This window comes from Aphidius gifuensis, linkage group LG3, assembly GCF_014905175.1.
Source record: "Aphidius gifuensis isolate YNYX2018 linkage group LG3, ASM1490517v1, whole genome shotgun sequence".
NCBI classification, from domain to species: domain Eukaryota; kingdom Metazoa; phylum Arthropoda; class Insecta; order Hymenoptera; family Braconidae; genus Aphidius; species Aphidius gifuensis.
In genome coordinates this window covers 16726866-16740055 of record NC_057790.1, presented here as the reverse complement: position 1 = coordinate 16740055, position 13190 = coordinate 16726866, and the positions used below count along the sequence as shown (strand labels likewise).

The 13190-nt window shown below is 23.9% G+C and overlaps 3 protein-coding genes across 3 annotated transcripts; 2 read left to right on the top strand and 1 right to left on the bottom strand.

Annotated features, from left to right (window-relative positions):
* Positions 1–553: 553 nt before the first annotated feature.
* LOC122850959 lies at positions 554–3377 on the top strand. Its single transcript, XM_044150001.1, has 7 exons — positions 554–881; positions 1616–1817; positions 1999–2157; positions 2304–2459; positions 2608–2730; positions 2914–3081; positions 3266–3377. The coding sequence occupies exons 1-7, from the start codon at positions 683–685 to the stop codon at positions 3375–3377; spliced, it is 1119 nt and encodes a 372-aa protein (XP_044005936.1). The 5' UTR covers positions 554–682.
* Positions 3378–4541: 1164 nt separating this feature from the next.
* Positions 4542–6745, top strand: LOC122850958. Its single transcript, XM_044150000.1, has 7 exons — positions 4542–4808; positions 5090–5303; positions 5421–5579; positions 5719–5898; positions 6060–6185; positions 6290–6451; positions 6646–6745. Exons 1-7 carry the CDS (start codon positions 4607–4609, stop codon positions 6743–6745), a joined length of 1143 nt encoding a protein of 380 aa, XP_044005935.1. The 5' UTR covers positions 4542–4606.
* Positions 6746–7904: 1159 nt separating this feature from the next.
* Positions 7905–13189, bottom strand: LOC122852177 (putative uncharacterized protein DDB_G0277255). The gene is made up of 5 exons (XM_044151810.1): positions 13088–13189; positions 12550–12592; positions 12346–12464; positions 8376–12266; positions 7905–8277 (listed from the first exon to the last, which is right to left on the bottom strand). Coding segments are annotated over exons 1-5 (4182 nt in total). The 5' UTR covers positions 13090–13189; the 3' UTR covers positions 7905–8150.
* Position 13190: the final 1 nt, after the last annotated feature.

Here is a 13190-nt window from a genome sequence, read left to right as displayed (position 1 = left end):
AACAGTGAAATCGGTCTGTAGCTGGATGGATCTGTGGTCTCTTTGCCTTTTTTATGTAGGTCATTTTTATTCATTTGGGACATTTTGGGAAGTACGAGTGGTCTAGACTATTGTCAAATAATTATTCAATAATTATCGATTAACCTTAACTTTTTTATATGAAGAATTGTTTTTTTTTTTTTTTAACATTTTACACAAATAAATTTATTATTATCAGTGCGTTATCAGTATATAATAAATTTGCAAGTACATATACAACCAGTATCAATACGTTTTCTCTTCATTGAACCTTTTTAATTGGTAGTACTTATGCATTGTACTGTATGTTTGCATGCTACAATAACTACCATTTAATTGACAATTTAACTATAGAGCTCTTATCAGTTCTTATCATCTTTTACATTTCTTCCATAATAGTGCATATAAAAGTCATAATAGTTTTGTGAAAAAATATGTGAAAGGAGCGAGTTCACATTGGTTTCCATATGTCCTAAATTGACCACGTGCCTCATTTGCCAGTCGTCCTATATCATATAGTGGCCTCATGGTTTAACTAACGATCTAACCTCGCCGGTGTTCCTTTGACGCTGTTTAGCAGTTTATCAAAAAAAGTGCTTATATATATTGTTTAAACAATTAGTTTAAAAAAGTTTTGTTTAAAATAGACAAATAAATTTACAAAATGAGCGGAATTGGAGGAAATACATCTCGTCTTGTTGGCACAGCAAAATATGTTACAATTAATCAAACACAATGTCTACGTAGATCCATGTCAAACTTGGCAAATCAATCAAATAATATTACCAGAAATTCAGCTACACAAGTTAAATCAAATGATCTTTCTAGTTGTCAATATGCAGGAAAACAACAAGATACTCAAGGTAACTAATAACATTTTTTTTAGATTGATTAATTAATTTTTTTATTTATGATATTTATCGTTACTTCTTGGGCCAAGAATCTTGGCTCATAATACGTATGGTGTTCATTACGTTGAATGTAGCTAAGATGTTCTAAATTTTCAATTATTATATGCAAACAATTTCTAATTATTAAAACTGTATTTTTTAAAAATAATACCATCATATATTGGTTAATAATATTCGTTTAAAACTATGATTAATAAAATATTTTTTGAATAAATTCTTTTCTATTTGTTGTGTCAATATTGTCAAGGGTCCATTGTTATTTTTAATATTTGTTGAGGGATTTGTTTTTATCAATTTAATTGCCTAGAAATATTACTTTATATATTTGATGATTATTTGTTTGATAATAATACAATCATATGAAGTGCATATTATTATTTTTATTTTCAATACTAGCAACATCACAGCTATTTTTTTCCAACACTGTTTGGATCCATTCAAATAATATAAAATTAATCAAATTTAAAAAATCATGTTAAGTGTAAGAAACAATGAAATGACTCATTACTCTTTTTTATTATAGGAAAAAACATTGATGAATTTAAGAAATATTTGTTTTAATTGATAACTTCTTCAACTGTTACTTTTAAATATTAGTTTGATTTTATACTAGATATATTTTATATTTAAAAATATCAAATTTATGTCTTTAAATTAATTTTTAATTTTTATTTTTATAAATACAGCTAAAATAGCATCAGCTAAATATTGGAACATTATGAGTGCTGCTGCAAACAAAATATCATCAATAGCTGAAATTTTTAAAAATAAAATTACTGCTGAGGAAGAAGAAGAAGAAGAAAAACCATTAACATCAAACGTTGGTAAATTTAATTTATCACTCTATGGTGGTACTGTCACATTGAAAGCACGAGGAATTGATGAAACGTAAGTATAACATTATATAATCAATAATTATTTTAAACCAATTTCTGATAATTAAAATTCGTTATTTTATTATAATATATTTATTGATAATGTATGAGCAGAAAAAACATTACTTATTATGAGATTAAACTGTTAAATATACATAATAGTTGATAATATTATTATGATTATTATTTTACAGATACTGTTGGGATGCTCCACTTAACATTGAAGGTGACAAAGAATTGATGGAAAATTTACAGAATACAATTGCTGTTAAAGGTGAAGTAAAAGTTGGTAAATTTAATTTATTATTCGATAATGATAAATTAACATTAAAAGTACGAGGAAGAAATAAAAGGTAATTTGAATTATTTGAAATAATCAATCATTATATTCATTATTAATTTTTTATTTTGTAAGTTTGAATAAATTATTTATATCTCTAATATATTGTTGATGATGATCAATATACATTAATGATAATTTAATTTCATATTATTACAGTTTTATTTTCAATCACAAACTTGACATTACTGAAAAATCGGCTAAAGATTTACAGAAAAAAAACGATACTAGTATATTTTTTCCACAAGATAAACATTTTATTGTATCGGCTTATGATACTAAATACACAATAAAAACAGAAGAAGCTGAACAAACGTAAGTTAAATTTTGAATCAATTTTTTATTATTATTGAATATATCTAATTGATGGTTTATTAAGTAAAAAAAAAATTATCTGTTATGAGTATTGATTATTTATTTAAATCTCTAAAAAACATGTAACATTAATAATATTATCTTACAGTGTAGTTCCCAAGCTTCGAAATAAGAATGGATATTCAACAAATCTAAGTACAAATGGCTCACCTATCGAAGAATTTATCGAAGAAAATCAAATAGGAATAAAAACAAAAGAAAATGATAAAACGTAAGTTAAAACGTTTTATACCAACTTTGTATTTATTAAAATTATTTAAACAATCTATTTATTATTAATGTTTTATTAAGTAGAAAGATTGACTTATTATTATGAGTGTTTATTAATAATTTATATAATTTTTAATAAACTGTTCTATAATGACAAATTGATAATACTATTTTTGTTTTACAGTTTTGTTTTGAAGCACACGGTTAACATGAAAGTCAATGATGAAAAACCGTCTGAAAATTTAAATAATGCTGTTGAAAATTTTCTAAAAATTTTCAGAAGAAATGATAAATTTGAAATAATTATTAACAGCGGCGTGGTTATACTAAGCACACAAGAAAATGATGAAAGGTAATTCAATATAAATCAATAATTTTAAACCTTTATTCTTTTATTATATTCAAATTATTTATTGAATATATTTATTAATGTTCTATATTAAATTAAAAAGTTTGACCTAGTTAATTATATATTTCTCTATTAAACCGTTTATAAAAAATATACATTATTCCATAATATTATTTTTATTTTACAGTATGGGTTTCGAAAATTCACTTCGCTTTGTAGTTGAAATGAATAGTCAAATATTACATACTGGTTTTCACTTCGGCTTCAAATGTAGTGAACCTTATGTTTTGGCAAAATAATAAATAATACAAATGTTACAAATTAAAATAATTTTGAATTCATTATTATTTTTGTTTCTTTCAAACTTTTGAATTATGTTGAAGTTTTCGCTATCCAATAAATTATACAATAAAATTATAATTAAACAATTGTTATGTATATTTTTTTCAGTTATTTATTTATTTATTTCAGGCTACATACTTTTTGTTACGTTTTAAGATTATACTATTAAATTCCGCGAATGGTCTCAATAAAATAAACAATTCATGTAAAAAAAAAAAAAGATAATGAAAAAAAAAAATTTGCCTTGGCCAGGAATCGAACCTGGTTTACCCTATTCAAATCATGAGGCGGGTATTTTACCATTAATCGTTAAATGGTTTAGTTATCTTAATTAGTTTTTGAATATACTTACTTACTTGTTTAATATTTTCGATTAAATGATATTAAAATATAACTTTGCCTCTATTTGCCTAGTAATTTTTCAAAAAAAAAAAAAATTTGATTTGTATAATAAACATAGAATGACCAAAGAGGTATTGCATCTTTTTTTTAAATTTACCTCCTTGATTTTCTGTTTGCCTAATTTTTTTCCTTCGAAATTTCTTTGATTTGTATCAGGAACATATATAATGTCTGAAGAGGTATTAAATGTTTTCTTAAATTTACCTTCTCGTTTTTTTGTTTGCCTGATAATATAATGAATGAGTATCATTTGTAATAATTAAAAAAATATAAAAATATTTGAACGATAATTTTAACTCTGTTATATGAAGAATCGTTTTTTTTTTTTTTAAACATATGTTACACAAATAAATTTAATTTATATTTTATTAATCAGTTATTATCATCTTTCACATTTCATCTATTGAATATTTGTGCATGTCAGATGCATGTGAGTATATGTCTATATGAAAATGAAAGTGATAATAATGCAATCATATGAAGTGTATTATCATTCCATGCCTATCATTGAAATGAAACATGAATTCCATATGACACATTATGTGATGATAATCACACTCACTTTCCATGTGCATATCAGTGCATGTGAGTCTTATGGATCATCCTTGGTTCATATAATTCATCATGACAATATGTGTTTGTGTGATACACTCGTTCGCCAGTCATTATATGCTAGTGTTTCTGTGACGTTGTTTAGCAGTTTATATCAACAAAGTGTTTTATATATTGTTTAAACAATTAGTCTAAAAAAGTTGGGTTTGGAAAAGAAAAATAAATTTACAAAATGAGCGGAGTTTTAAGAAATGCATTACGTCTTGCTGGCACAGCAAAATATGTTACAAATAATTATCAAACACAATATCTACGTAGATCCATGTCACACGTGGCAAATTGTTCGAATGATATTACCAAAAATTCAGCTACAGAAGATAAATCAAATGATCTTTCTAATTGTAAATATGCAGAAAAACCACAAGATACTCAAGGTAACGAATAACATTTTTTTTAAATTAATTAATTAATTTTTTTATTTATAATATTTATCTTTTCTTCTTTGCTCAATACATACCACGGTTCATAACGGTTGATTAAAGTATTATTATTATTTTTTTCTTTCTTGTATTATTGATGAATTTAAGGAATATATTTCTTTTAATTGATATTGACTTTTTCAACTGTTAAATTTTAAATAAATATTTTTATTATATGTATACATATTAAATATTAAATTGATGTCTCTAAATTATTTTTTGATTTTTATAAATAGCTAAAAAAGAATCGGCTGTAGCATGTGAAAAAGATTGGAACATTATAAGTGCTGCTGCAAACAAAATATCATCAATAGCTGAAAATTTTAAAAATAAAATTACTGCTGAGGAAGAAGAAGAAGAAGAAATACCATTAAAATCAAACGTTGGTAAATTTAATTTATCACTCTATGGTGGTACTGTTACATTAAAAGCACGAGGAATCAATAAAACGTAAGTGTAATACTAATCACCAATTATTTTAAACCAATTTTTGATAATTAAAATTCTTTAATTATAATATTATTGATAACGTATAAGTAAAAAAAAAAAAACATTATTATTTTACAGTTATTATTGGGATGCCCCACTTAACATTGAAGGTGACAAAGAATTGATGGAAAAGTTACAAAATACAATCGCCGTTAAAGAAGAAATAAAACTTGGTAAATTTAATTTATTATTTGATGATGATAAATTAATATTAAAAATACGAGGAAGAGATAAAAGGTAACTTAAATTATTTGAAATAATCAATTATTATATTTATTATTAATTTTTTATTTTGTAAAAAAAAATTAACTCATGAGATTTAATTAATTATTTATAACTCTTGATGATAAATATATAATTTTATTTTTATTTACAGTTTTACTTTCAATCACAAACTTGACATTACTGAAAAATCGGCTAAAAGTTTACAGGATAAAATTTTAGCTGATTATGGAACTCCAAGTGATATGAGTAAAACTTTTTCACAAGGTAATCATTTTATTGTATCGGCTTGTGATACTAAAATCACATTAAAAACAAAAGAAGGTGAAAAAACGTAAGTTATAAATTTTCAATCAATTGTTTTTTGTTTATTATTATTGAATATATCTTATTTAATTAATGTTTTATTAAGTAAAAAAAAATTATCTGTTATACGTTTTGATTATTTATTTAATTCTCTAAAAAATCTGCAACATTAATAATATTATCTTACAGTTTTTTTCCCAAGCTTTCTAATGAGAATGAAAAACTATGCGAAGAACTAAGTTCAAATGGTCTAAATATCAAAGAATTTACCGACGAAAATCAAGTAGGAATAAAAACAAAAGAAAATGATAAAACGTAAGTTGAAATATTTTAAACTAATTTTTTGTTTATTAAAATTAGTTAATTAATATTAAATAGTTATATAATGACAAATTGATAATATTATTTTTGTTTTACAGTTTTGTTTCGAAATACACGATTAACTTTCAAGTTAATGATGAAAAACCGGCTGAAAATTCAAATATTGAAAATTTTCTAGAAATTTTTAGAGGAAATGATAAATTTGAAATAATTATTAATAGCGGCGAGGGAACACTGCGCACACAAGAAAATGATGAAAGGTAATTTAATATAAATCATAATAATTTTAAACCTTTATTCTTTTATTATATTAAAATTATTTATTTAATAAACTTATTATTAATGTTCTAAATTAAGTTAAAAAGTTTGACCTATTTAGAGTTGATTATATATTTCTCTATTAAACCATTTATAAAAAATATACATCAATAATAATATTATTTTTATTTTACAGTTATTCTTTCCAAGAGTCACTTCACTTTGTAGTTGACATGCATAGTAGAGGATTTTCTGTTGATATTCAATCGCGTTTATCAAACATATATTTTGTTTAGCAAAATAATGAATAATAATAAATAATACAAATGATATAAATTATTAGAATAATTTCAAGTTAATTACTATGTTTGTTTCTTTCAAACTGTTGAATTATGTATCAGTTTTTGTTATCTATAATAAATTACAATGAAATTATAATTGAATAATTGTTATACATATTTTTTTTAGTTATTTATTTATTTCTTCCAGGCTACATATTTTTATTACGTTTTAAAATTATACTATTAAATTCGGGAATGGTATTAATATTATAAACAATTTATGTAGAAAAAAAAAAAAAAAAAAATTTGCCTTGGCCAGGAATCGAACCTGGTTCACCCTATTCAAATTATGAGGTGGGTATTCTACCATTAAACTACCGAGGCGGAACTACAACTCGTTAATATCAAAACTGTTTTATAATCCTATACTTTCACATTTAAATAATTTACAAATTTAGTTATCTTAATTAGTTTTTGAATATATACTATACTAATTTAATATTGTCGATTAAATGACATTCAATTAACTTTGTCTATTCATTAGTTTCTTTTCTATTTGCCTAGTAATTTTTAAAAAACAATTTGATTTGAATCGAGATCACAAAATAAACAAAGAGGTATTCGGTGTTTTTTAAAAACTTACCTACTCAATCTTCTGTTTGCCTAATTTTTTTTTCGATTTGTATCAGGAACATATAATGTCTGAAGAGGTATTCGATGTTTTGTAAAATTTACTTTCTCGGATTTTTGTTTGCTTAATAATTTATCGAAATATTGCCGATTTGTATCAAGAACATAGAAGGATCGAAGAGGTATTTGGTGTTTGATTGACTTTACTATTCCTTTACTTTATGTTTTCCTTATAATTTTTAAAATTCGACGGACAGTTTTTGAAAAATTAGAGATTTGTATAAGGAACATGAAACGAGCAAAGAGGTATTTGTTGATTCATAAAGCTGATTTTTTTTACTCTCTGTTTTCCTAATAATTTTGAAAATTCAACAATTTGTTTTTAAAAAAAAATCAAAGATTTGTATTAGGATCATAAAATGAGCAAAGAGGTATTTGGTGTTTTGTGTATTACTTGGTATTAAAACCATATATATAGAGAAATATTACTCAGACATTTATCCGAAAAATTAGTAGTAATAAATCGTAATTACGACTTCACCTTGATTGAGTAAAATAATTTTAATATTTATAAAAAACTTACAATTATTTGATTAATTTTTTTCACTTTTTTTCAAATTAAAATATAAATTTTTATTATCATAGAAATTATACTTGTTATCAATATTTTAATCCATATATACATCTTAAATTACATTAGTATTATTAGTATTTTATATTATGTTTTTTTTTTTTTAAATTGCATTCTTTTAACGTTACAAAATTTATTTTAAAAAAAATATATATATTTTTAGATGTTTTTTGGTCGTTGAGCTTCTTCCAGTAACTCAATAAAATTCCGAACATCATCAATATAAAATTTTAAAAATCTATAATTCTTCTTAACATTTTTTATAAGATTTTTTATGTCATTGTGCCTGGAAAAGATAAAAAAACAATAACATTATAAAACACAATCAACAAAAAATTATGCAAAATTAGTTAAATGAATAAATAATAAATAAATTTTACTTACTTAACATTTCCTAATAAACAATCAACAGTAATATCATCAGGTGTAATTTTTGAAAATATTTTAACATTTACTGTTACTCTTAATATTATTCTCATTTTACTTGTTCGACTGACAAACGTTATTTTATCAAGACTAATATCCATTAAATTTTTTCTTTCAAGTTTAATTAGTTCAAAATAAAAATCATATATTGATTTAACTTCATCATCAACGTATTCAATCATTTTCATAACGTCATCATAAGTTTTATAATTATCTTTTAAATATTCTAAATCAATTTGATCAACAATTAATTTATCAGTTATTTTTAAACTTACTATTTCATTTGGATGTAATCTTGGAATAATTTTAACTCCTTTTATCATTTCAAGTTCATCAGTATTATCAGGAACATCAAAACCAATAACAAGCCATATTGTTGTTTTATAATATTCAATAATAATTCTTGTTGAATCAATACTTATTATTTTCCAAATACATTCACGTTTATTTTCATAATTTTTTATATTTTTTTTTAACACTCCAAATCGACTTGTGTCATTATTTTCTTCAACATTCAAATTTAAATCATCATTTAAAACAATTTTTTTATTACCAATAATACTAAATTCATTCATTTTTTCTTCATGATAATGTAATTCTTTTTTTTTATCATCAATATCTTTCATAACTTTATTTAAAAATAAAGTATTTTTTGCAATTATTGCATTTATATTTTTTAATTGAAGTTTATTTTGTGCTAAAAATTGTTTAGTTTCTAAACTTTCAATAATTTCAATTGGCAATTTATTAGTTTCTTTATTTTTTAATAATTCTTCTGGTTTTTTAATAAATTTTAAACTTGATGATTCATCATTTGATGCTTGTGAATAATAATTATTATTATTTAATTTAAAACGTTTTGTTTTTTCACTTATTTTTTCATCATCACACATATCTAAGCTTCTTCTTTTATTTGTTTTGTTAATTTTAATAATACTTGTATTATGTTTTTCAGTTGCTTTAGAAAAATTAACAACTGATATATTTTCTTGTGTTTTATCAGTAGAATTTATTTCATTATTATTTATATTATCTTGATGATCATCAACTGATTTATTTCCACTTTCAATTGTCTCTTTAACTTGTGGAATATTTTGTCGTTCCCAAATTTTTATATTAGCTGTTATTTCATTTCCATAAACAGCATTAACGTCGACAGATTCAGTTGAGTTCTCAAAAAATGATGGTTCTTTGATGGCATCAAGATTATCAGTAGATGATTGTTGTATTGGAATTGTTAAACTATGATTATATTCAGAATTTTCAAAACAATTTGGAATAATTCTAATTGTCTTAGTTGTTTCAGTATTCATATTAAAAGAAGGACTTGCGAATGGTCGTGTTATTTGATCAGCTGTATTGTCATCGAAATAATGACGACATGCAATAGATTCGTTAGTTGAATTCGACGAATGATTATTATCTAAATTTTCTAATGCCACGTTATCATTAATTTCAAAAAGTTCTCTTGCAACTGATTTATTTGTCGAGGGATTATTATCAATTGGTTCATGATTTTCTTTATCAATTGATAAACTTGATGAAATTTCAGCTCGTTCAATAGCTGGTATAATTTCTTCATTAATTACATTTTTTATTTTCGACATATCAGCTGATTCAATTGGATTTTTATCAGCTGCATTATCTTCTGGATTTATTGTCGAATTTACAAATGAAGAATTTTTATTTATTTCAATTGATTTATCATCACCCATTTCTGGAATAATTGTTGAATTTACTATTGTAGAAATTTGTTTATTTATTTCTTTTGAATTATCAGCTTCATTTATAACTGAAATCATTTCATCAGTTGAGTTTTGATCGATAACATAATTAGTTGGTACAGGTGTTGTTAATTCCATTGAAATATTTTTATATTGTTTAGGAATTGGACTATATTCAACTTCTGATAAACCTTCATGTAAAACTCTATGTAGTTTTTCACGATCTTTATCTGTTGCTGTATTTTTTTGTACATTTGATGATTTATTTATCTGAATTTTTGGATATGGACTTGATAGTTCTGTATTTCTTGAATTATGTGGTGAACGAATTATTCCATAATTTCTTTTTAATGATAAACTTGGATCTGTTATTTCATCAAGATAATTATGAGTAGATGGTACTTGATTGGCCAATCTTGATGGTGATTTAGAAGTTGAATTAATAACTGTCATACGAGATTGATTATCAGTATTTTTAGGTTGATTTAAAACTGATGGTATTGCTTCAGTGAATTCCATGGGATTTTGATTAATTGTTTGATTTACAGCAATCGCTTGTCTTTGTAAAATTGAAGATATTGCTGTTGTCATTGACATTTGATTTTGATTAATCACCTCTGATTGTTCCTCGTTATTTTGACTCAAAACAGAAGAAATCGCTTCAGTCATTTCCATCATACTTTGACGGTTATTTCGCTGTTGATTATTCCTTAATTGTTGATGCTGTAGCATTGATGGAATCATCGTTGTCATTGACATTCGATTTTCATTAACAACACCAGATGCTTCCTCGTCGTTATTTTGACTCAAACCCGAAGCGACTGGTTCAGTCATTTCCATAATACTTTGACGATTAGCTCTTTGTTGATTTTCTTCTGTTGGTTGATGCTGTAACACTGATGGAGTCATCGTTGTCATTGACATTCGATTTTGATTACATCCTTGGTTTTGTTCATAAAGCATTACTTGTAAATGCGAAGGAACCACTCGAGTTGTATCCATACGTTCATGCTGAAAAAAGATAGTTTTATCTTCACCAAGTTGATTATGTAAAACTGATGGAATAGCACTTGTTATTGACATACGATTTTCATGAAATATTTTAGTTTGATCATCAGATATTTTTTTATTATTAAAAACAGCTGAATTTGCATTATTTATTTCCATACGATTTTGATTAATAACTTGACTTTGATCATCAGTAATTTGTCTACATAAAAGTGATGGACCTGCTTCAGTCATTTCCATTTGGCTTTGATCTAATTTACGAGTTTGATCATTAAACAATGGACGATGTAAAACTGATGATATTGCTGTTGTCATTGACATCCGATTATTTGATGTAATTTCATCATTTTCATCATATATTATTTTTTGTTTGTCTAACAGTGAAGATACTGCCACTGTCATGACCATTTCATTTTGTTCAAAATATTGTGTTTTATTATCAATTGTATTTTCTTGTTTATAAATATTTGATGATATATTATCAGTTATTTCCATGTCTTTTGATTCATTAATATTGTCAATTGAATTATTATTATTATTATTATTACATTTGTCAGATGAAATTTGAAGTTGATTTGCAGTTAAAGTACAGTCCATTGATAGTTCACCAATAACAGTATCATCATTATTTTCTAAACATTTTAAATCTTTATTTTCTTCTTCATCATCACAATAAATTGAAAAACTTGGTAACATATTATCTGTTTTATCAATAGTTTTATGGCTTAGTTGTATTATTTCATCTTCAACAAGTGAACTTTCAATTTTTTCTGTTTCTATTGATATGGGAATATTTTCTTTATCAATAAATTGGTCTAAACCATTGTTGTTTAATGGCAATTGATTTCTACGATTTAACTGTCTTTTATTTGCAAGTAACAACAAGGTATCATTGGATTCATCAAGATGATAATTCGTTGCTCTTGGTAAATTTTGTAAATGTTGATTTGTAATTAATTGATATGAATTATTTTCAATTGGACTATTTTCATTTGTTGTGTTTAATGGAGGTGTTACATCAGATAATGATGTTTGACTTGTTTTCATGTGACTTGAATCACTCTCTTCGTATGTGTTATCCCATACTGTACCCTGGAAATTCGACTCGCAAAATTCCCTTTAAAAAAAATAACAATAAATGAGTTGTTTTTTATCAACTTAATAAATTTTAAATAAAGTATTAGTTGAAGACTCACTTGACATGTTTTTTACCAGCAAAGCTAACTCTTCTGTTATCTTTGCGAGGACTCTCTTCAGCTGGTACTGCTTGATCTCCATACTCTGATGGATTTTTATTTTTTGGCAGCTTTAATATCTAAATAAATAAATAAACGTAGTTATTATTTTTAATAGAAAATTTAATTTTATTGTATTTATAGAGATGGAAACAACTAGCTTACCGACGATCGTCGAGATATTTTCTTTTCTGGTTTTGTTGGATTCCTTAAACATTAAAATAATCAAATTAAACAATCAATTTTTAACAATAAAAATTATTATAAATAATTAATACGAGAGTATTAAAAAATTTTCATATAAGTTTGTCTAATCTATACATGAAAAATAGTAAATAAACAGAATTGAGTAAAAATATTTAGGTTATGTTTAAAACGTCATGAACTTTTACAATAAAAAACAAACAAAATAAATGATTTTAATAATTAAAATAAAAAAGATTCAAACACCACACATACATTATAACCATTTGTTTTTATAACAATCAATTTAAAAGATAACAATTAACTTTAAACATCAAAATACTTTCACTCAAATCAAGAGTAAACAAGTTTTTTTTTTTTTTTAAATTAGTGATTTACTGTGATTAAATCAATTTTAAATTCACTTCACTTGTTTTTTCATTAACAAATTAATATTATTTACATTATTTAACACAAAAATACTAATTATTAATTATTAATGTTATAATATTATACCCACATTTCATTGTTTATGTTTTGTATTTTTGAAAAATATATACATAGATATGTAACAAAAAAAAAAAATCAAACGCTTTTTCCGCTTGGCGTTGTTAGTTTACTGA